Source organism: Phaenicophaeus curvirostris, chromosome Z, assembly GCF_032191515.1.
Source record: "Phaenicophaeus curvirostris isolate KB17595 chromosome Z, BPBGC_Pcur_1.0, whole genome shotgun sequence".
In the NCBI taxonomy this organism is placed as follows: Eukaryota; Metazoa; Chordata; class Aves; order Cuculiformes; family Cuculidae; genus Phaenicophaeus; species Phaenicophaeus curvirostris.
This window is the reverse complement of record NC_091431.1, coordinates 63,315,202-63,338,811: the sequence shown is the minus strand read 5'-3', so window position 1 is coordinate 63,338,811 and position 23,610 is coordinate 63,315,202. Positions and strand designations below refer to the sequence as shown.

Sequence of the window (23,610 nt, the reverse complement as noted above, 5' to 3'; positions counted from 1 at the left end):
ATTTATTTGTGTCTACCAAGTGGACGATTAACTGTGCAAGAGCTTTTTTTGCATGACTGAAAAGGTGTTCCTGTGTGCAAGTACATACAATTTTAGATCAAAACCCTCATATGAACCTTAGAACTGGCTTGCAGATCTTCATGGTGAGTTATCCCAGTGCTTAGGTCTGTAAAAGGCCAACTGTGGTTCTTTGACCTTTAGCAAAATTCCACAATCAGTATACAAGTCCAGGTATTTTCAAAACAGAAAAAAACCTGTTTTGAAGGCTCATTTCTATAGGCCTTGGTCATGCTAAACTGCCACTCCCCATTCCATTTGTATGTGCTTACAAACAGAATGCTGAATGTTACCACACAATTTTAAATAAATGTTTTCAGTGAAGTCCAATTTAAAGTTTTCCAAATGTATTTTTAAACAACAGAGGAAAGTAACAAATATCCTTCATGTATATTATTACTTCATGGTTATGTGGTCTTATCCATCAATATGATGAATAAATATTTATTCCCTGTGAAACTCCTTACTTCAATAATACATCTAAATAGATTTAATTCTAAAATCTGAAGCCTTTGTAACACTTCTTGAATACTGGAAACCATTGTGTCATTCACGATATTGTTTAGTGGTGGAGTTGTCCATGCGGGGTTTATGGTTGGACTTCATTATTTTAGAGGTCTTTTCCAACCTAAACGATTCTGTGATTCTGTGATCTCAGTGCAAAGCCGCCTGACTGGCATTGTCAAAAGTGCATCTCAAGTTCTTTCTCAATATGTTAAACATAAGGCGTCCCTAAAATTAATCTTTACTTGAAGGTCATAAAGCAAAATGCATCTGATTTTGTCCCTCCAGAAGCTGATGAGTCAGCTTAGACATCTTAGGAAGATGAGTTCCCAGCCGTGCTGTTACAATTCTGGGAGGTGTCATGAGCAGACTACAGACTGCCCGCGGTTCCATCTAGAATGATCTGAAAAAGAATTTTTAAAAAATCTTGCTTACTTTAGTGTATTCTTGTTTTGAAACAATCCAGCATTTCATAATGCCAGATCAGTAGGTTAAAGTCTGGATATGATCAGTTCCTGGTTTAGGTAAATATCTAACAAGATAACACAGGATTATTCACAAATATTTGAGCATGTGAATAGTGGATGAAGCCTGTGACCCCCCCATGTCAATAAGGACAAGTACATAAGCACTACGGAGTCAGATATCTAGATACAACAGTGTGTCTGGGATGCAAATCATCTCACTCTGTATGGGGAACATTGTCTTAACACTTCATAACAGATGCTCAGTTGCTGAGAAATCCAACATATCTCCAAATAACTCATTAGTCATGACAAAGTACCAGGGGTGGTTTTGGTGCATTACTTCTAGGACTATGACTAATCTGCAAAAAAGTAGAAACAGCTGACTAATGCCAGACACATAATACTGCTATCTCAGTATCTGCTTAAAAATTGCTGCTACTATCTGGCCACTGCTAAGTACTTTCTAAAAGTTTTAAACCTCTTACAGGTGAAATGAAAGGCCTTCAGTTTGTCAGAACATTAAGTCTGATCCCTCCACTCCTCCACCCCATTTCTTATTATGTCAGCATTTAAAGCCAATCAGACAGTTGTCTTTTCTTCTCTGCTTTAGAAGCCACTGAGACCTGCTGGTAAGAATATATAAGTTTAAGACTCCAACAAAGAAGTTAATTCTTCACTTTTGCTCAGTTTTATTTACCATCAGGTATATGTGTGTGAGTGTTTGTTAGATTTATGACTGGAATTTCTTAACTATAGGCAAAAATTTAAATTAAATTGACAAGAAATGTCAAATAAAGATAGCAGTTTTTTAGGAGTTGCAATAGTGTTGCTGAAGAGTAGTTCCTTTAAGGACTTTATAAGTACTTTGCTTAAAAATAAAAAACACCTCTTGTAATATTTTAACATCTTGATAAACACCAGAAGATGACAGAGCCCTAATGAGGCCAACATGGGAGGTGTGTGTTTGAGGGTTTAGAAACCGTCTTTAGAATAAAACAAAGGTTGTGCTTCTGTGATATGATGCTTTCCGGCTCTCAACACCAGTAGTCTCCAACATCCATGTAATTCTTTGTGGACCCACACGAGACACATTACATCTTTGCACACTGTGGTTTTCTCTTTAACCAGAGGGACTTCTTGAAACTTACCTAGTCCTAGACTCCAGCATCTTTGAATTCACCCTAACACCTCCTAAAAGAAAATTCCATGCCAGGAGAGAGGACACCTCAATCAAAAGAGAAGAGCCCTCAATCAGGATAAAGTTAGGAGTAAGTTTTAGAGAGTTATTGGTGAGGTGCAGTAAAAGAAATAATGCATAAACCACTTATTTGCCTAGTGACACTGTCATCCTTGCCCCTCACATGTACTTTTCCAGCATCTCTGTTACCCCTTGGGGATAAAAATAATAAAATTCATAAAATAAATAAAATCATAGAAAGGAAAACTGTGGTAATCATAGGAACTGTCCTACCTATAGCCCTATGCTAGCCTATTGCTGTGACTGGCATTTCATGCTCCCCTATGAAAGAAATGCCTTATGCCTCTAAGGAGTAACAGTTCTTTCTAAATACTAACAGATTAAGGGCCTTCAGCTATTTCTGATGATTGTGATTGAAACAGCAGTGGCCTCTACATGTAAACAAAAATTCTTTTGGACTAAGGACAGAATCTCCTTATGGCTATGAAGAAAACATGGAAAAACCTCTTAGAAGTGTTGGAAGCAAGAAGTAACTTTTTCAGAGACATCTTCATCCCTTAGGCGTCTAAGTAGTGACTTCAATCACCTGCTACCAATGTCAAGCTTAGGTGTTGCAGCTCTAGAAGGTCCACATACTGGCAGGGTTATTTTTTGAGCCTGACATAGATACCTTCTTTGTGCCAGCAGTGGAAAGAGATGGGCGCCCTGCAAGAGCTGCATAGTGTCTGCATTAGAAAACTCTCTATCCAATGGAATTTATGGAAGTTATGCATATTAGGAGTGCAAGTCAGTACTCCCATGTGCTGAATTTGTAACTGCTTGTAGTCAAGGTACTATTTAAAGAGGAATTGTTCTGGTTTTCTCCACTTAGATTTACAGAGCAATTTGTTGGTAAAAATATCCAGGCAGTAAATGGTGAAATATGATCTAATTAAAAATATCAGGTACAGTAACTAGATGAAATTAGTATCTCTGCATGAAAGTAAAGCAATTCAATTAAGAATTTAAAATATGTTGGAGTAAATGTCTATACTGAATTTGAAAAAATGGTAGAAATATCTCTTACTACCTCATACACTGTCCTTCTGCAGCATTAGCATCCCATGGATGTTCTAGTGAAGAATTCTGTGCAAAAAATTCTTACAAAAATGTCTTGCAAATATAGAGAATCACTTTAATGTTCATAATACTTCACTTATTACATATATCATATTTGTCTTCTTTTTCAGTCTTCAGCACTAAAAATAATTGCCATCTAGTTTTTCATGTCTTTTACAGTGTTATGAAATATATAGCATAATCTAGGGAACCATGTTAGTTCAGTTTAACAAGAAAGAAGTCGCCTGTTTTAAGAAAAGAAAGAACTATCAGATTTTTTGAGACAAAATGGGTAGATGGAATTAAATAAAATGCAGGCATACTTTCTAATTGTATTTCTTGAGACCTTCTTAACGTTTATGTAGTCTTAAGTAGAGGTAATCTCTGAAACATTCATCAATAAAAAGATGACAAATTATTGATGCACATCCTCCAATGAAAACAAAAGCATAAAACTAGAAGATTTAAACAAATGCTCTTAAATACACCAGATCCGATCCCTTGCATCTAAATGGACATTTCTATCCTAGTACTTAAAACTGACCTCAACCTACTCAAAATCCATGAAGTGTATTTTTCTTCCTGTTTTGGAAATGGGAGTTTCAAGAACAGGCATGTGTTAAGTCTAAATGTTTGCATGCAAAGTGGGATTTGGATACCAGTAACAGGAATCTGTGCAAAATTACAGACCTCACGGCTCTGAGAATAATAGAAGAGATTAAGATAAGCAGGAAATGGCAGAAGTTATCAAAAAAGTACTTGAAAGGGATCATCAGAAATGCAGTCAATAACTAGACATAAATGACAGACAGATGCTTGAACTAAAAGGTCAAGAAAAACACAGCAGCTGACACTTATATCTCAGAATCTGTTTGCTGGCTGCCATCTGCATATTTGTATCAGAAGCTTATGCAAATCAAAATAAATATTTAACCTGTTAATCTGTTCTTACACTGCTCTGACATTCCCTTTCCCCTCTTTTTTAATTTCCTTAAAAGAACAAAGAGTTCTTATCGTCATTAATTCTGGAAAAGAATCAAGCACCATACAGAGTTTTTAAGTTTCCAGAAACTCTCTGTAAAGTCAGTAGAGTTTATTTAGGAATTACAGAGGCAACATTTGATTATCTGGGAACAATCCAAGTTGATCTCACAGCTAAGAATTTTTCTATTTCCTAAACAGAAAAAAAAGTACCTGTGAAAAAATGTATAAATGCATCATGCTTTCTTTAAAGCACTAAGTGCTGCTGGAACGTAGTTAAACAACGATTAGTAACAGGAACAAGCACTGTAAACTGGGGAAAAAAAGACTTGTTTCCTTAAGGAAACAGTCATAGCTGTTGCTGGTACATGGTGCAATTCCTGTTGAATAGTTGTTCAGAGTAAGAGTTTATATTATAAAGGGCAATATGTTAGTTGTAATGCTGTGAGCAACAACTCAAACACGCCTCCTGTAGGCCTTCTGTTACAAAACAACGCAAATGTGAGCTACTCTATCCACTTTAGCAGTTTACCACAAGGAAATTAATTTGCCCCAGAAACATGACTTGTTTTTTGCTAAGATAGAAGTTTTAAGTCTGCCTTGCTTTCTGCAAACGGGACCCCAGACTTGTTGTGAACTCCATTAACAGCTTCTCGAGTAGGATTAAGCAGCTTCTTCGTTTTAGTTGCATTCTTCACTTTGACCAGCCTACATTTTTGTTATGTTGAAGAAAGCTAGCAAAACTGGGGTGTAAATCTTTGGCTGGAAATTTTCCAGAGAGGTAATTGTTACAGCTGATCAAGAACCAGTGTTTTAAATGAAGTTAACCACTGCAAAATCAATACCTTAGTAAACACATTCATTACGCTTCAAGCCATCAGTAACTACCTAAGTGATGATATGAAAGGACTCAGCTTTCGCTTACTCAAGTGACAACTAGTATCTCAATACCTCTAGTCATCTATGCTGAAATATAATGAAGTAACATTCAGGCAAAGCTTGACAATTCAAAAACTTCCCAGCCTTTTGTTAAAAAAGCATTCCACTGCTACAAAGATGTGTAGGTACTACATCTGGCAAAATCTTAACAGTAATAAGTCAAAATACTAAAATTAATTACTCTTTTCTATCTGAGAAGGGGTGTCTGCAACAGATGAAAGTTATAGTTAGCATGGGGGGGAAAAAAAAGGTACAATTTTCATTGCTTACAAGAAAATACCCTCAAAGGATTACAGCATTCTCCGGAAAACTTCTGCTTACCAGATCCACTGCTGCTCACTTGAGTTATTTTTTCATCATCTTCATCATCACTGTCACAGTTAAACAGCTGAAACGCTATTTCTGACTCCATGTCTACTTGATTAGTATCTGGCTCTTGCTCAGCAAAGCTTCGCAATGCCACAAGGCGGTGATGTATTGCTGCATATAGGCATCCAGTGTCTTTTGAGCCTGCCTGCAGAATATAAAATGTATACAACTTCTAACTGAGAAAACCCTCCTATTTTTCACAGAGAAGCTAAGAAATTTTCACAAGTATAGAAAGAGCTGTGTTTTGTCATGGGTAATCAAACAATCAGTTAAAGATTCACAATTAAAAATTCATTTCAGAAAATAAATCCAAATACAAGAGCTGAGACACTTCAGTCTGAACAGAAAGATGAGGAAGGTTTTCAAAACTGTAAAAGTGTGGGATGAAGAAGTGATGGATGAACTGAATATGGTTCGGCTGTTCATCAGACCACACAATAAACGCACTGGGAAACGCTTCATGAAAGCAATAGAGGATTAGTGTAACAGAGAAAGAACTAGAATCTGCTGCCTCAGGAGACAGGGGGCCAGACAGTATAAACTGAAAAGAACAGGCCAAGAACATGGTAACAGAAGTTTTTTTAAAAGGAATTAGTATAATTCAGGGACAATTACTTCATAGAACAGATAGCAAAGGAAACAAGTATGAGTGCATTTTCTCACAGCCTAATGCAACACTGAGGGCTGATGAGCTGAACAGACCATACAAAGTGGCCATGCTTGCCTGTGCTTCCTAAAAGCACTGCATTTCAGCACTGTCAGAAGTGCCAGCAGAGTACTTCTGAAGTTCTTATGGAGCAAATAATCTTCCAGAGGGTAACTGAATTTACTTGGTCTTCTGTAGCCCAGCTCTCCAGTTCTATGCATCCTGTGGAGTATCTGTATGACTTGGTAATAGAAAGAAATGTGTCTTGCTTGGACTGGAAAAACACATTTCAGTGTGTATAGGTGGAAAAGCTATGTGGGAAGCAGTAGCAGATTTAGGTTGCCTTTTGTGCAAACAATTCCATCCCTACAGCCAGGCAAAGAAGAAAGCAGTTCAGAGGTGCAATTCTCAGTGGAAAAATCCAAGCTCTTAGGTTAACACAGGTTTTCAGGAAAAGTATGGTCATAAATATGAAAAAGACATCTATTCAGTATGATCATTTTTAACTGTAGACTTACACTGATTCATTCAAAAGCCAGAGTTCCTCTGTCACTTTAATCTGATACGGCCAAGTGCAAGGTCCTGCACCTGGGTCAGGGCAATCCCAAGCACAAATACAGGCTGAGTTGAGAATGGACTGAGAGCAGCCTTGAAGGATGTGCAGGTGGACACTTTCACTTTCCAACCTAGTACATACACATTATTTATTTGCAAATAAGTCCACCACATTTCCATCCTCAACTTATCAGCCTTTGCTAGACAAAACCAGGATTCTCAGGACTACTGTCTAAGACATGTCTGTTCTCCTCAACTGAGAATTGGAGGTGGTACACTGGATGGATTATTGGAAGATGGATTATTGGTCCTGTGTTGAGGACCACGGCAGAATGCTGCTGCCTTGTACCAAAGTAACTTAGGAACACGTATCTCTCTGTTTAGAGATTCTTTCAGTGTTGCTTCTGTAAGAAAGATTAATTGCTGCGTTTGACTCTGGAATGATATCCATTTCATCAGTAGTATGTGAAACAGAGTCTAGAGATGTCTGTGCTAAGGCCATATCCAACCTTCACACCGTTTTTTTTAAATATCAAGGGATAATACATCTGACTAATTTCATAGTAAATGCCGTGTAACAGCTAAGCACAGCCTGACAAAGCATAAAAGGCCATTTGCTAAAAACAAAGCCTCAGTAACTATTCAGAATCCTAAATGAAATGGGGATTTGGGTGTAGGTTTTACCTCTTGCTTACCTGAATTAGAAATACTTGAACAGAGTGGTCCTCTTGGTTTGTTGCAGTGAAGCACAGGCTCTTGCTGTTTGCTCTTTTAATAACCATTTGATCCCAGAGTCGGGTGTTGAGAATCAATCTCAAGCTGCCTTGATTTCGCATAACTAAAATAATAAGGTTTATATTACAGGTCATTGGAACCATTTTCTTTTTTACTGCAGCAGTTTTTTTCTACCACTCATATACAACTAATATTTTCATTAATTACTCTTTTACAGTGGGCCTAAAACCTGACATGGTGAGATATTTTTAAAATTCTTTTTTAAAATACAAAAATATATTTGTTTATTTTAATACAGCTGGCATACAAGGCAAATAATCTGCTGAAATGGTGCAATACAGCATCAGAAAATGACAATACAGTAAAAACAACATTCCAGAAGTGACCTGAAACAGTGCTCCTGGAAAAGCAGAATCAACAAAGATTAAACTGTGAGACTAGTGACTGAACTAAAGATACACTGCAGTAAGAATGCTTGGAACCTAACAAGACAAGCAGGCATGTGTGTACTGAGTGAAAAATGCCCAGTGCTTCAGTCTGTAATGCAGCTAACTTCATCAAGCAACATTAAAAAGACGCTTGGCAGCGTGACTGAAATAGAGCTAGCTACTCACTTCAAATGTTCTGAAACAAAGTTATTCTGACCAGCAATAGCACAAGTCAGTTAGCATTTTGTGTATGAGTTGCTTTGTTATTTAATTCTTACTCAGCCTTGACTGCAGCATTCCACATTTATTGCTAGAAGTGTCATTAAGCCTCAGGGATCCTCTGCCTCTTTCAATCCAGGTTAAAGAAAGCTTATTAAATACAAAGAGCTTGCAGTTGATCTGAAAGAGAAATACATGATAGAAACTGCCATTCAATGTTAATTTTAGTGATTCTAAAACTTTGTGTTTTTAAACCTTTTTGTATGGCTTTTAATACATTCGTGCACATTTACAAATATAGATACACCACGATTACTACTTAAAATGAAATTGCTCCCAGATCTGTGCTAAGCTTTCTGTGAGCCATTTAAAACATTCAGTATAAACCCTAGTTTATGTTGTCAATTATTTCATCTTCAATAACTCTTCAGCTGTGATATCCACTAGCACAGCTGAATCTGTTGCAAGTGTTGTACAATCTTATTCCCTTGCGTATTAGGAACATTATGCAGCCCAGGATACCAGTACCACTACTAGGAGAGTACTACTCCAAAGAGAGCAAAAAATCCATGTTCTGACAAGAGAGAATATTTATTAAATTACACAATAATGTAACTTCCAATGTTAAGATTTTTAAAATCATATACACAGTTGCTATTTTCTGGGAAAATAACAGTTTGAAGATGAAGAATAGCAAGATACATCCTGCAGGGCCAGGAAGATAATTGATATTTTAGATGAACCATAAAATTAATTACTTTGAAAACACATGCCTTTTTCCTCCCTCAAAAAGCCTTTGTAATTAAAAAATTTTTACTCAAATCACTTCCAATTTGAAGTTTTAGTTACAACTTGTATATGTGTAGATGCTTACAAAATACAATTGTAGAATGAAGTTCTGAAGCAGTTATTTACTGATGGGGACTATAAAATAAAGAAATATGGTATGAAAAAGAAAATATCAGCCTACAGTAAAATGGGTTAGCAGAGACATATCCTTTAAAACTGAAAATTTAAAACGTAAACTGAAGCTGTTTGCAGATTACTGCAATTTGTGATAAATCTAGATTTCTCTTCAACAACAAAACTGTTCTTTATCAAGGCTTTATGAAATACACACCTGTAATACATTGTGCTCTGCTTCTTCTCCAGTTATAACTTCAACTTTATCTAGCAGAATTTTCTCCACTGGTTTGGAAATACAAGCAGCTGCCGATTCAATCAGTGTTGCATTCCCCAACAAAGCTGTTTCTGTAGAAAAAAAAAAAAAGTAAGTCAGGAAATCCTTTCTGTACAGAGAATACTTTCAGGACAACAACACTAGCACACAGGATGGCCTGTGACCTCAGTAATCCCTGTAGTTTCTCATATGATTTAGTGTTATTAGTAAGTTTTTGGCCGAAGTATTGCATAGAAGAGAAAAAGAAAAAGGCTGGCATACTGTGAAATGTCTCACCCGTTCTGTCTCATTTTTAATTTAACAGGTCTCTCTGCAGTTGCAGAGCTTTGCCAAAAGGAATAACTTGTAGAAACAAGCCCTAAGTAATTAGAAGTTGATTTTCTAAATTAAACCGGTGCCTCATATTGAGGTGCAGACCAAAAAATACTGAAAAGCACATGTCCTAATATTTGAATAGTAGCACATATAAAATGATTTGACAGGAACAACATTGAACAACAAGGAACAACATTGATACAAAATTTTGTATATTTGCGTAATTGACATACATTTTCCATATGCTTTAATGACTTTTGTTTTCATTTGTAAGAATGTTCATACAAAGTACAAGGATGCAATACCTCTATTAGTAGAGAGGGATGCAAAGACAGGTGCCTACTTGGGATTCCCTCACAATCTAAGGTTATGTGACTTGCATAGTAGAAAAGTTCATGCCAGAATCACTAACAACCCCTGGACTCAGTCTGTATGAGTTTCAGTTCTACAGTTAGCATACAAATTCGGCAAAGTAATTTATAGGAGCAGTCACAAAATACAAGGAGTCAACAGGTTAAAACTGCAGTTAAAAACAGTCCAAAAGGCATTCACAAAATTCACTGCATTTTTTTTTTCAAATAATAAGCAATAACCTGTAAAGCTCTATCATTTCCCGAGTACCTTAGATCATTCATTCTGAAGTTAGTCCCGTTCAAATGTCATAACCAGTAGCTAATTTCTGAATGCAGATTTTGGCACATACTGCAAGTGTACTAGTGACTGGATAACTTGAGAATAGATGACAATTACTGACCACCACTCATTTAACATCCTCCAAGATAACAGTAAAACATGTAATAACAAAGCTAGCTATAGTGGTTTGCTGAGTGTTCTTACTTGTTTGAGGACTGATATGAGAAGATTCTGTGCACATGGATGTTATTTGTCCTTTATACAAATTGGCTTCATTACATGGCTTGGGATGTCTTTCATGACCCTAGAAAAAAACAGGAAATAAAAATTCCTATTTAAATAAAATGGCTAAGTTACTTCATATCAAGCAGAACACTGATCATTTAGTGCATGATAGGCTGAAGATTAGCAATTGTAATATCTTAAAAGTAAAAACTGCGCCAGATGATACTGTTTCAGTCTCCAATGGAAGTATCTTTATTATCATAAAATCACTACATCATTCTTCCACCAAGAAGAATGGCCTCTTTGTATGGATCCTGGACTAGGATTTAAACACGCTGAAAGACTTAGATGTTTAATTACCAGTTAATTTCCAGTTTAAGCACTTAAGCCCCAGAAAAATAGCTTAAAGTTCCCAGACATCACAAACTTAACCATGACCTTCAGGTTTTGCACATGTCTAAATAAATGCTTCTGGCTCCTAACAATGCTCAGTGGCTCAAATCCTACTTTGTAATTAAATCCTGGTCAGAAGTCATAAACCTAGACCTACGGTGGCCAAACTGTTTCACTGGCAGATATTCAAGCTGTTTTCATTCAACTGCTCCTAGAAACTGAATTTCAATTCCATTTTAAATGGGAATTAACTTGGGAACTACCTTTTTGTCTGAGTTTCCTTCAGGACTTCAACCATTAAGCTGTCTCACAGCATGCACAATGTAGTTTCACATGGACAATATCTACGATGAGTGTTCAATTTTTCCCTCATACTAGTTTCTCCCATCTCATAACAGTTACGATAGGAACTACTAGAGCAGTGGGGACCACGTTCTTTTACCTTCTATTGTGGCTGTCCCACTTAGCATAGAATATTTAAAAAATATTTTTCACATCAAAAAATGAGCTAAAGGATAGTGCATATTGGTATGGGTTAGTAATTTGAGCACTCATCTAAGATGGGGAAGAAAGGGATGCCTATCCCTCCTACGGCAAATACTCAGATATTTTCTCTGAAACAGTCATTGGAATCATATATACTCACATCTTTAGAAGAAGAGGAGGAGCTAAATAAAGCAATCTCTGAAAAAATATACTCATAAGTACATTAACCTTGATAAAAGGTTTACCAGCATTTATAGATCTTACCAAAACTCTCTCGACCATGTTTTCTCCAAACACAAAGTCAGAATTCCTGCTGTTTTGTAGACTTCTGTCTTCAAAAAACGGACTTCTGTGGGAACAAAATAACATAAAAATGTGATTTAGAACTACTTACAACTTTGTGAAGAATAAGTTAATGCATCTGCGTTATCACACCTTACATTAAACAAAAAATGATCATTGAAATAATTCAGTTCTTCAACAGAATCTGAGACTATTTCCTGCATAACATTTCTCACAAGGAGTTGAGAGTGTCACACTGTATTTCATGAATTTTACTGAGAATGTTCCTTAAAAGCAAAGACAAAGAAGAAAAACAAGATCCCTCCTTCTCCTCAGGGAAGAGTATTACTCCAGAAATTTTCACGAGATATTTTTGTTTCCCTGTCACCTTTTGCTACACCAGTATACTACCAACAACTAACAATCATCCCTTCCTGTTAGTGCAGTACTAGCACCCACCAGAATAATGTACTCCCCAGTGCCTTACAGGCACTCTGTGATCATCCACCTCACATCTTGGAAAGGCAGAGAGGTGGTGTATTCTAATGCACACACTTCAAATTCACATAAATACTGCAAATATGTTAAGGCATGAGAGCAGATGGCTGATGATGACATGTAACTAAAACAGGAAAGCAAGGTCGTCTTCTCATTTTTCAGTGACTTGTTTCACAAATACACTTGAAGTCAGAAGTAAAGAAAACTAAATACTTGCAGTCATTTGGTACTGGCCAAATACAGTTCGGTGATACAGATTCGAGAAAATTTCACACAGTAGGTGAAACCCTTTACGTTTAGGATCTGGAGTTCTTTGAGTATGACTGGGTTTGGCAGAAACCTTATTAAAACAGCGCTTGTCCTTCTTCTCTGCTGTGCCTTTTTCCTTCTTAGTGACACAGGTTTTCCAGATAAAAGTTTGTTTGTTCGTTTGTTTTTATATTGGCACCATAACGGCTCTAAGAAGGTAGATGCATGACATAGTCACATCTTGTAATAAGTATTCTATTTGTGTATTATATTCAAGAATATTCTAATACAAGTAGACTTGCAAATGTGACCCGCTAATTATATAGCCACGTTAAATTAACAGATTCCATTTTTTTATAAAAGTCACTAGAAAGTCCTTGTATACTTCTTTGTGTGGAAGCTGTTCCTGCTGTTGTGGTTTTGGGGTTTTTTGGAGAGTTTTGGTTTTTTGTTTGTTTTTTGGTGGTTGTTTTTTTTTTACAAAAGGCTTATAGGTTGTTCATGCTTTCTGTAGAGCTTAATTATTAGATCTCTTGCTGGCATTGGCAAAACAACTGAAGTTCTTGTCTCTTTCTGTTCCAGAAGAAGAAATTAGCAGGAAGATGATTTGATGTTCTGCCACAAGCTGTATCCTTCAGCACCACTTATCTGCTCTTCCGTATAATTTATGACCCATGGGAGGGCTACATGGCATTTAAATCATGCAGAGGATATTCCTGTTAATAAGCTGAGTTTCTTGCCAGAACTTTGATGATTGCTTTGAAAACTGAAGTGCTTAGGGATATGATTTAGTAGTGTACGGGTACAGTCAGACTCAAAGATCCTTTCCAACCAAGGGATTCGATGATTCTATGATTCTGTGTTCACAGCTTACAATATTCTTAAAATCCCTTCATGTAGAATGAAGGAATTCCCAAGTACAACCTCCATTTCACACTTAAGGAAAAAAGCATTCCTTAACATTCTCATGCTTGATGTGTTGCTAGGACTAAGAGCAAATAAGAAAGAGGCTATTAGGAAAAAAACTTCTCTTTTCAGCCTTTAAACCTTCCACACATGTGTTGGGCCATGAACAGGGAATCTGAAGTGTCTTTAAACTAATAAGTTTCTTATCTTTAAGAAAACTACCCACTAAAATTCACTGAATTGTGATCAGTTTCCAGCCTGAAATTTCATCTGCTGATTCTAGGCTGCTCTGAATGGTAGCAGCAAATCAGTAAAGTAGCACTCCAGAAGAGGTAAAACCCAGAAACTAGAGCTCTGAAGAAATAATGTGGGAAATGGATTTTTATTATTTTCAGAAGCATAAGGAAAAAGTAATCAGTGCAGGATCATTCTTTTTCCAGACAGTTAACTGTAAGTGCCAACTAACCTCAAAACCCATTTGTTGCCGCAGGGCAATAACAGAGTGTGCCAGGGATGGCATTGCCATGGTGATGCAAAACAGAAGTATTGAATTTAGAGAATGACCACGAAGAAGAAAGGATGGGAGAAGGAGAAATGTGGATAACATACTGGAAAAGGACTGGAAAAGGAGTAGATCCAGGTACTGTCCTCCTCAGAGTGTTCAGAACGGTCTGAGTAGATGCCAGTTCCAGTGCTGGCCTTGAACCACTGCAGTTTTCTAAGCAGACCCCTGTGAAAAGCTGAACACATGAACAGAAACCTGTCTTTTCCCAGCATTATGTTTCTGTCACGACACAATCTCCTTTCCAAGCTTCTATTCAGACTCAAGAAAGTGCAAGTTCCTTCTTTTCAGTGCATTGCTACTGCCAGTTCAGGAAATGGAACTGTTGGTGGTTTCCTGGGACATGGACAGCTGCAGCAACTGCAGAGGGCTAACATGCCATTTTCATTATCTCTACACAGAACTATATCACACATAGAAGAAGAGGTGGAGGAAGCAAAGTAAGAGCGAAGTTTGCAGGCAGCAGCAACCCCCGCTGATGAATCTCTCTGAATTTTGTGAACAAATGTCAATAGCTACACCATGACTGATAATTAAAAACAAATCTAAAAAATTGTTTTCCTAGCAATGAACAGGTCTGGCTACACTCTTCCCTACTGTTCAGCAACTACGAGGTTCGACACAAAGAAACGCCTGAGAGTATCCCTTTAGCTCAGCAACCAAAAGTTGAGGGGAAGAGACAAGGAGACAGTTGTAGAACTTGTTCTAACCTGTCACAGTAAGACACGGCACAACTCAATCACTTCAGTCAGTGTGAGTACATGCATGTTCAAACAGACATGTTTCCTTACCCTCAGTTGGAAAATGTTGTTGTGCAAGGGTGAACAGCAAATTAGCACAAAGTTTCTGGTGAAACTGAAGAAATCTGTGATGGAAACTCTTCAGTTACTGACTGAGGCTTACAGTGAGGAGATCCCAAAGATCCAGTCCATGCTCAAAGTTACCCATTTTTTTGTCTGTAGAAGATGTGAAAGCAAAAATGACAGAGATCCTCAAACACCCTTTCAGAAAGTGATGTCCAGAATTGCTTTGAAAGTTAGCATGATTGTGTGCAGCTGTGTGTCAACTCAGAAGGGAACTATTTTGAAGGTGATTGTAGTGGGTATTCTTAATTAGTTAAATAAAGAGTTAGAAGTGCAGTCTCAGGTTTTCTTGTGTTGGACCTCATATATGGAGTGTTTATCTTGTTAGTTTGAATACTTACTGTCTAGTAATCTATGAGAAAACATTTATGCCAAAAAAAAATGTTACTGAAGTGTTTTAAAGCACCAGTCAATATGGATCAGAAGAGTGGCACTTGCACTCTCCTGCAGTTTCTGAAGAGCAGTATGTGCAGTAAGCACCTAGTTGCATTTATTTTCATTTTCAACTTGTCAGATAAACCAAAATTTACTACAGCTGTGATACACAGAACTACGGAGGCACAAATACCACAAGCAGATTAGCAATTCCTCTTTAAAAAAAAATGCCATAAACACTTTTAAACCTTGTAACTTGTCAGCATTGAAATGCTGCACTACATTTCTCTGAATACCTCCTTTGCAAGAGAAAGCCATTCACCTAACTTTTCCTAGGTATTGTGCAGATGACGGAAGGTTACATGAGTTGGAATATTGATACCAACTGATTTTGAACTTAGTACTATCTTCCCTTTGGCTTTTCCAGTTTATGCATCACCACCACTCTGAATATGCTAAAAATCCAGTGTGCTGTGTGGTACCATGTTGTCCCCACAGGCTGTCAACACAGCATTATGTGTGATAGAAAAGGACAGGCTGGCTCTTCCAAAGTGCTGTGAGCATCTACCTTCTAATAATGCTCCTGTTGTTGATAAGGATTAAGAATCTAAGTTGTTTGTACATGTAAAATACATCATATTTTTAGAACCCCAACACTGTGCATCCCAAATGTTGCATGCAGGAACCTTTATCTGTGGCCCGTCCAGGCCTGAAGAGGATTGTATTAGACTCCTTTGCAGCTAACATGTTCTCTGCTCTTCAGGGGTGAGGAAGAAAGGAGGCAACATCACAAATGAGTTGTCTGTGGCCCTAGCAATTACGGAATGTCATTCTCTCATCCTAACTACTCTCCGTTCTATTCCTGATGCTCCAGTTTCCAGCTAAATAACCGTCATCAGCCATCAGCAAGCAGTACTAATATCCACAAGACAGTCTGCTGACACTAGGCTGGCTACCTACAGACTGAACATTCTCAGCATCCAGAGAGGGGCAATAACATGCTTTCCACCAGATGAGCTCTTTCAGCCAGATACAGGGGCAAGGGCATGGGACAATGCCCTACTCCAAAGAAGTCATCTTCCTTATGCAGAAATACTGAAGTCCACACTGCTCAACCCATATCTGCACTAAGAAGCCACGCTGTCACAATCATCACTGCTAGTTGCTCATACCAGAAATTCTGGAGTGTGTGCAGAAGTAGAGCTTCAGTTGCAGCATTCACCTTGTCTTCCAAATCAGTCCTGTATGGTTTTCTTCATGTCTCCTGTGTCCAACATGATGACACATTTTGGTAATTCCTGAGTTTCCCTGCATCCATTTCTGAGACAGCAGCTACACAATCAGAAGAGAGTTCTCCAAAGGGACACAAAAATGACTGTAAACATTCAAAACTGGGGCATATTTTGAGCTACCAAAGCTTCAGGAGACGGCAAACCAAAACAGTTTCTGGCGTGGGGGTTGCAAATGAGAAATAAACAGTCCTACAGAGATTAATTCACGTCAGGAGTCCATTTCTTATAGTGTACGGAGCTCATGTTGGCAGCCACAAATCCTAGCAGCACATGCAAACACCAGTGAGCACTGTGTGGGTGTAGATAGCATGGACTTAGTACCATGTTACAAATGTTGGACAAAAGGGCATGCCACAGGCCAAGTGACAAAATTGTGTATAAATATAATAAATGAAAACTTACGGTATTGTTTTACAGCTAGAAAGATTCGTGGTAGTAGGTAACCTCACAGCTGTTTTGGACCTTACTGAATTCTCAGCTGAGGAGTAACAGCTGTCTTCAGATGGCTATGAACAATAAAACCAGATTACTTAATTAGAGCAAGCTTATCTTCTACTATAAACAGGTTTGCTATAAGTCCAGAGTCACTGAGGTACGTGGACGTATAGCTATACGGGGTAGTTGGCAGGACTTCCTCTGGCTGTGTACTAAGCTGGTGCCCTTAATCAAACTGCTAAAATGTCACTTTTCAAATAAACAAAATCTAGAAGACCCCCTAAAACTGATTTTCACATGGAAACTTCATATCTGAAAGTTCAGACAGGCTGCAATTATGAGACATTTTTTCAAACACAGTCAGCATCAGTTTAACAGTTCACACCATGTCAGTGATCCATCAATTCCACTGAAACTGATACGGGAACTTTCTAGAAAATCATGCAGTAGAATAATTAAGTGCTTTCAAACAGCACTGTTTGTTGACTTGGTTTTTTTTAAATTTGAGCTCCAAACACATATTAGACAGTAAAATTACTTTTCTTTTTACCTGAACACGTGCTTCTTTCTTAGTCACAAGAGATACTACAGGATTTTCAGGACAGGTCAGAGCTTGTGGGGGTTGTAAAATGGCAGGTCTAAGGACACTCCGCAACTGACTTTGTGACAAGGATCCTTGGAAAAAACAAAGACAAAATGTTTAATGAGATTTTTTCTTCACATTATCAATAGTCGTCTGAATGTGAGATGTCAGTGCGCCCAGATGGCCAACAAGGCCAACAGCATCCTGGCTTGTATCAGAAATGGTGTGACCAGCAGGACCAGGCAAGTGATTGACCCCCAGTACTCAGCACCAGCAAGTCCACACCTCAAATCCTTTGTTAAGTTTTGCATCCCTCACTGCAAGACAGACAATGAGGGGCTTGAGCGTGTCCAAAGAGGAGCAACAAAGCTGGCGAAGGGGCTGGAACACAAGTCTTATGAGGAGTGGCAGAGGGAACTGGGATTGTTTAGTCTGGAGAAAAGGATAATGAAAGGAAACCTTATCACTCTCTACAAATCCTAGAAAGGAGGTTGTAGCTAGTCTGTACTGGTCTCTTCTCTCAAGCAGTAAGTGGGACGAAATGGCCTTAAGATGTTTCAGGAGAGGTTTAGAGTGGATATTAGGAAAAATTTCTTCACTGAAAGGGTTGTCAAGAACTGTAAAAGGCTGCCCAGGGAAGTGGTAGAGTTGCCATCCTTGGAGGTATTTAGCAGATGCGTAAATGTGGTGCTTGGGGACATGGTTTAGTGGTGGAGTTGGCAGTGTTAGGTTTATGGTTGGTCTTGATGATCTTAAACAATTTTTCCAACCTAAACATTTCTGTGATTCTGTGATATAATTCATACCCATATGTCTTGTTGCTTTAATGGAAAGTGTCAAAACATATTTAAATTACTGTTATTGTTTACTTACTACATATTCTGATAAACTTTAATCCCTTCTAAACTACAGAACACTTTAAGGACATCAACCCATTCACCTATCAGAATAAGCATGTAATGAATTACATACATAAATATACATATTTATAAAATACATTTGTATTTCCATATTTAACTATATCTTTGTATTTATACTTAAATTTAATGCTTTATGTTAAATCTGTCTTCTGATATTCCAAATTTAATGGTGCACCTGCAGACACCAAGAAAGTTCCTCATTGCCTTCTCCAGGAGCAGCGTTATTCAGTTAGAAATGTGAAATGTCACTATTCAAGGTTATATTCAATCTACTCAGGAAAGTGGTCAAGGCAGAGGCTCAGAACAGAGCTCACACAATATTTGCACTGTCAAACAAATAACTTATGTATTTCATAAAAATACTTAGTGTATCATTCAGCACAGAAAGGAGTTGTCATTTTTATGCCTTATGTATCTGTTAAGAACATCTTTGTGGAACAAATAATGCAATGACAGTTACCTTCTTTTGAACTTTTGATCAAGTCAGTGTTTCTCTGAAGATGGGCTGAGGTCATGAATATGTTATTCTTCATTACTACAGAAGAAGGAATTTAAAACTTAGTAATGAGTAATGCAAACTTCTATTATTAATTCATGTTTCTGTAAACCCTTCCTATTCTGGTAGTACCTGATCAATACTCCAACCTATCCACCTAAACAGATCTCTGAGATAATTATTACTATCTCCATTTTATGGGTGGATAGACGTAGACACAGAAAACACCACGGGTTTTCTGGTATGTCAGAGACAGAAGTCTTTTCAATATTAATGGATGTTTTAAGCTCAAAAAATCCTTCTTCAGCTTTGAAAATCAGGTGCTGCTGATTTGCAAAAGCTGTTGAAATGGCAATGCTGGTCCAATTTTAGACATTTTTAAGACGACTAAATGAGGCCCAAGAACATGGGAATAAACTAATGTGCCCTGCCCTGTTCTGGTAAAAAGGCTTTCATAACTTACAAGAGTGACAGCAGCACACTACTGATGCTTTCTCTGTTTTAATAAAGATACCAAACAAGAGCCAGAAAGTGACGGCAACCATATACCACATCCTGTAAAATGAGATAACTGATGCTCTACACACAATCACAGCTTTTCATTGCAGAAAGAGTGTGGTTTGTTCCTTTAACAATGTTGTGTCTTCTTAATATTGTTTAGAAATCCTTCATGCCAACATCTGTCAAGGAATTGTCTCTGGTAGGAGACACACACTAGGCTTCAAGGCCATCATTCCCTTTAGTTTTAAGTGGGAGAATTCTTCCAGGGTCTCTAGTTAGGTGGAAGACAGGCTCCTAGGGCAGAAAAACATATTTCTGTAGGACCTATCACTATTAAATTGCAAGCAAACTGATTAATGTAAATTCCTTAATTCTATTCTGTTTTTTTCAAGTATAATTTATACCACACTTGTTTGTTTGCACGTTTGCAAATTATTCAAAGATTCCACCCCAGCACTGCAGGATTCCCTAACAACAAATGCAAAGAACATTTCTTGTATTCAACTGCTGGTCCTTCTCTTAAAACATTCCTTTACCCTGTCCAAATACCAGCCTAGTCCAATGCACCCCAGCACTGGCCTGTAGAAAAAGTACTGACATACACCTATCTATTTTAGCTAATATCTGCTTTCCTACATAAATATTTATTGGCTTTGTAGATTTTTAAATTACCTGGCTGGGAAGGAGGGAAGGTAGGAAGGACAGTAAAGGAAGATGATCTCCCTCTTTTCTGAATAAGAGTTAGACCTGAAAGAATAAAAAGCTGAAATTATCATTTGTTTGGAGAAAAAAAAAAAAAAGATTAATTTTCAGGTTAGCCTATTTGATGTCATGCCTTCATTTGCAGCAGAATAAATTATTACCTGCTAACTACCAGCTTCCTGAAGTAGCCCATTAGGTTATGCCTGTACTGCTGAATCGGAAGCATCTCTGAGGCCAGCAGGCACAGCCTGGCTCAGACACACTGCTTATTGCTAGCCCACTCTGTAACAGTCCTGCCCTGGAGACCAGCAGTTGGAAAGGTTCACACATAGCCAGGGAGCGGGCTATCTGTTAAGTAGCATGGACGATCAAGAGGCCAAACACTCAAGATTCCTCCTGCATCCTGCTTTATTTTTATGGCATAGTCATACCTTTAAATTTCTACTACATCCGTGATTCTTCTGTTTATGATATCAGTATAATTTACAGAGAAAACCCAACTTAGCTTATCTTAAATCCTTTTGGCTACATTCAGATTTGTCACAGGACTATATAAAACAAAATATAATGTACACATACTAATGCCTAAATTCAGAAGTAACTTTCTGGTTTCATCTGTTTGTTAAAGAAACACTGTAAAAGCCAGTCATCCATCCTCTTACACAGCAGCCTCAGTGTCTTATATGCATTTCCCATGGAATCAACACACAGTCCTTAAGAAGCCTTCCCAGTCAGCTGTCAGCTGGATGGAAGGAGGGACCCTTCTGCAAACCGCTTCGCATTTTCAGGGATTGCTCAGGGAACACTTGATCTCTTACACAAACCAGGGAGCCTCATTCCTTTCCAGCCCTCCTCCTCCCTTGACTGTGTGAGCAATTCAAGGAAGCAGTATGTTACATACAGATCTTCCATGGCTTTATGTAAGTATTGAAAAATATATTTTTTTTCCTAAAAAGGGATCTTTTGGAAAATACCAGCAAGTTTCTATCAGTGTTTATTTTTTCATGACTTGCAGCATTTCTACAGTGCAGAAATGTTTCTTAGACCGGAAAATTCCCTCTCTTTTTTCCATATGAGAATACAGAACTACAATAATTAAAACATGACTGGAGCTAAACACCATACCTATGTTAGACCAAGAGTCAGACTTCTGGAAAGTAAAAGATGATGATCTTGCACGCTTCCTGGAACAACTAATGATATCTAGAGGAAAGTAAATACAATGTTTTGCAGGGACAGATTGGCAGGAGATTTCAGCACGATGTTATGAAACAGAATTAAAACCTGAACATGATATATTCTAGGAATGACTTACAGGAATAGTTTTAAGGCAGAACCTAAGAGCACGAGGGCTTCAGAATCTCAGTCAACACCTGGTACAAAGCCTTAGGGACTCTTCTTTATTTCTACTAAGTTCAGGGAACCTAAATGAAGCACTTACATTTTATTCAGAGCCCAGAGGATCAGAAGACACTAAGGTTGATAAGTTCCATTATAATATATCCAAAACAAACAGAAAGGGGCAACTAGGAGCTCATACAGATGTTAAATATACTTGGCCACTTTTCAGGGCTTCTGGACCTTGGTGTTCAGGTAAATATAAGAGGTAAGATTGAATGGACTTAGGTATTAAGGCACAGTAGGTGGCTCTACACCCACATAGTCTTAGGCTACTAACAGCGATTTGTCCCTGCTCAAACAAAGTGAGGGATGAAACACTATTTTTACAGGCAACAGTCAGACCAATGAACAGTCCAGTGTATTATCATACTGTTTCAAATGAGGTGGTTATTACCATTTTCAGCTTTGCAAACTGGGTCTTCTGCAGGCCGCTGGAAAAAAAATATGTGTGGAAAGGTCAAGGAGAATATAACAGTCATTTTCTAGACCAGGACACAAAGTATTTAAATCCACATTTATGCATTAAAAGCAGTCTTGTTTCTAGTTTCTGCTTTTCCTTGCTCTATTTTGAGATCATGTATTACAAACTTTACCCTGGGAAAAAATTCTTCACTACTGCTAGGATCATGATCTACAGATTCTTCATTTCTTAGCATTCTTTATCAAATATGAAAAAATAAGCTTTTTACCTTCAAGGGATGGTCCTTCTTTCCAAAAACAAATGTTGGTTGGGCAAGCATTGATCTCTCTGTAACAGAGAAGTGATCATTTTTACTAATAATTCTGTAATAACACTTCTCAACTACAGTTCTCGAAGTAACATGTAATAACAAACAGGACTTCATTTTTTATTTACAAAGGATGAAAATATAGAGCTGCAATGATATACAGCACAGTCCATAAATGAAAAAAAAAACCAACAAAGTTAGAGTTCACAAATCCCACTGTGAATTTTGTCTAACTGGATGCCAAAGGTTTTTGCCTCATTCTTTTTTTACTGCCAACTTCAGTTGACAATAAATGGAACAATTAAATAGCAAAGAAGCAGAGACAAATAGATTATTTTAGACCACTACATACAGAATTCATCTTATGTTTCCTTGAGATGTCTGTAACACGCAGTTAATCGAAACAATGAGCACCTGAGAATGAGCATCTTTTAGTTGTGGGAGATTATAAATAGAGACCTGAATCATACAATCACAGAATTGTTTGGTTTGGAAGGGACCTTAAAGATCTTCTAGTTTCAAATGCGATGCCATGGACAGGGAGACTTCCCACTACATCAGATAGCTCACATCCAGCTTGGCTTTGAATACTTCCAGGATGAGGCATCCACAACTTCCCTGGGCAGCTTGCTCAAGCATCTTACTCCCCTCACAGTGTAGAATTTCTTCCTGATATCTAACCTAAATCTACCTCTTCCAGTTCAAAGCCATTATCCCTTGTCCTGTCAACACATGGCCTTGTACAAAGTCCCACCCCAGCTGTCTTGTAGCTCCCTTTAGGCACTGGAAGGCCACAATAACATCTTCCTAAAGCCTCTTCTCCTCCAGGCTGAACAACCCCAAATCTCTCAGTCTGTCTTCACAGGAGAGATGCTCCTTCCCTATGATTATTTTTGTAACTTTCCTCAGGACCTGCACCAGCAGGTCCATGTCCTTCCTGTAATGAGGACTCTGGATGCAGTACTCCAGTAGAGTCTCACAAGAGCGGAAACAGGAAGAATCACTTCCCTTGAGCTAGTGGTCGTGCTTCTTTTGAAGCAGCCCAAGACACTGTTAACATTCTGGGCTGTGATCGCACATTGCTGGGTCACATTGAGCTTCTCATCCACTAACACTCTCAAGTCCTTCTCAGGGCTACTTTCAATCTATTCTGTACCCAGCTCGTATTTGTGCTTGCGATTGCCCCAACCCAGGACCTTGTACTTGACCTTCTTGAACCTGATGAGGTTTGCACAGGACCCCCTCTCAAGCCTGTCATGGTCACCCTGGATGGCATCCCATCCCTCCAGTGTGTTGACCACTGGAGGTTTGGTGCCATCAGCGAACTTGCTGAGGATGCACTCAATCCCACTGTCCATGTCAATGACAAAGATGCTAAATAACACCAGC

At 38.1% G+C, this 23,610-nt stretch overlaps 1 protein-coding gene across 1 annotated transcript in view; it reads right to left on the bottom strand.

Annotated features, from left to right (window-relative positions):
- Positions 1-445: 445 nt before the first annotated feature.
- Positions 446-23,610, bottom strand: part of RANBP3L (RAN binding protein 3 like) — a 30,028-nt gene continuing 6,863 nt past the window's right edge. The window contains exons 2-15 of the mRNA XM_069880121.1: positions 22,183-22,241; positions 21,888-21,924; positions 21,218-21,295; positions 20,063-20,137; positions 18,854-18,928; positions 17,441-17,565; positions 16,858-16,961; positions 11,693-11,777; positions 10,529-10,628; positions 9,317-9,447; positions 8,256-8,376; positions 7,510-7,652; positions 5,566-5,758; positions 446-964 (exon numbers count right to left, since the gene is read on the bottom strand). Of these exons, the coding sequence (XP_069736222.1) occupies positions 921-964; positions 5,566-5,758; positions 7,510-7,652; positions 8,256-8,376; positions 9,317-9,447; positions 10,529-10,628; positions 11,693-11,777; positions 16,858-16,961; positions 17,441-17,565; positions 18,854-18,928; positions 20,063-20,137; positions 21,218-21,295; positions 21,888-21,924; positions 22,183-22,233 (1,362 nt within the window). The 5' untranslated portion in view covers positions 22,234-22,241 and the 3' untranslated portion in view covers positions 446-920. The remainder of the gene's footprint in view (positions 965-5,565; positions 5,759-7,509; positions 7,653-8,255; positions 8,377-9,316; positions 9,448-10,528; positions 10,629-11,692; positions 11,778-16,857; positions 16,962-17,440; positions 17,566-18,853; positions 18,929-20,062; positions 20,138-21,217; positions 21,296-21,887; positions 21,925-22,182; positions 22,242-23,610) is intronic.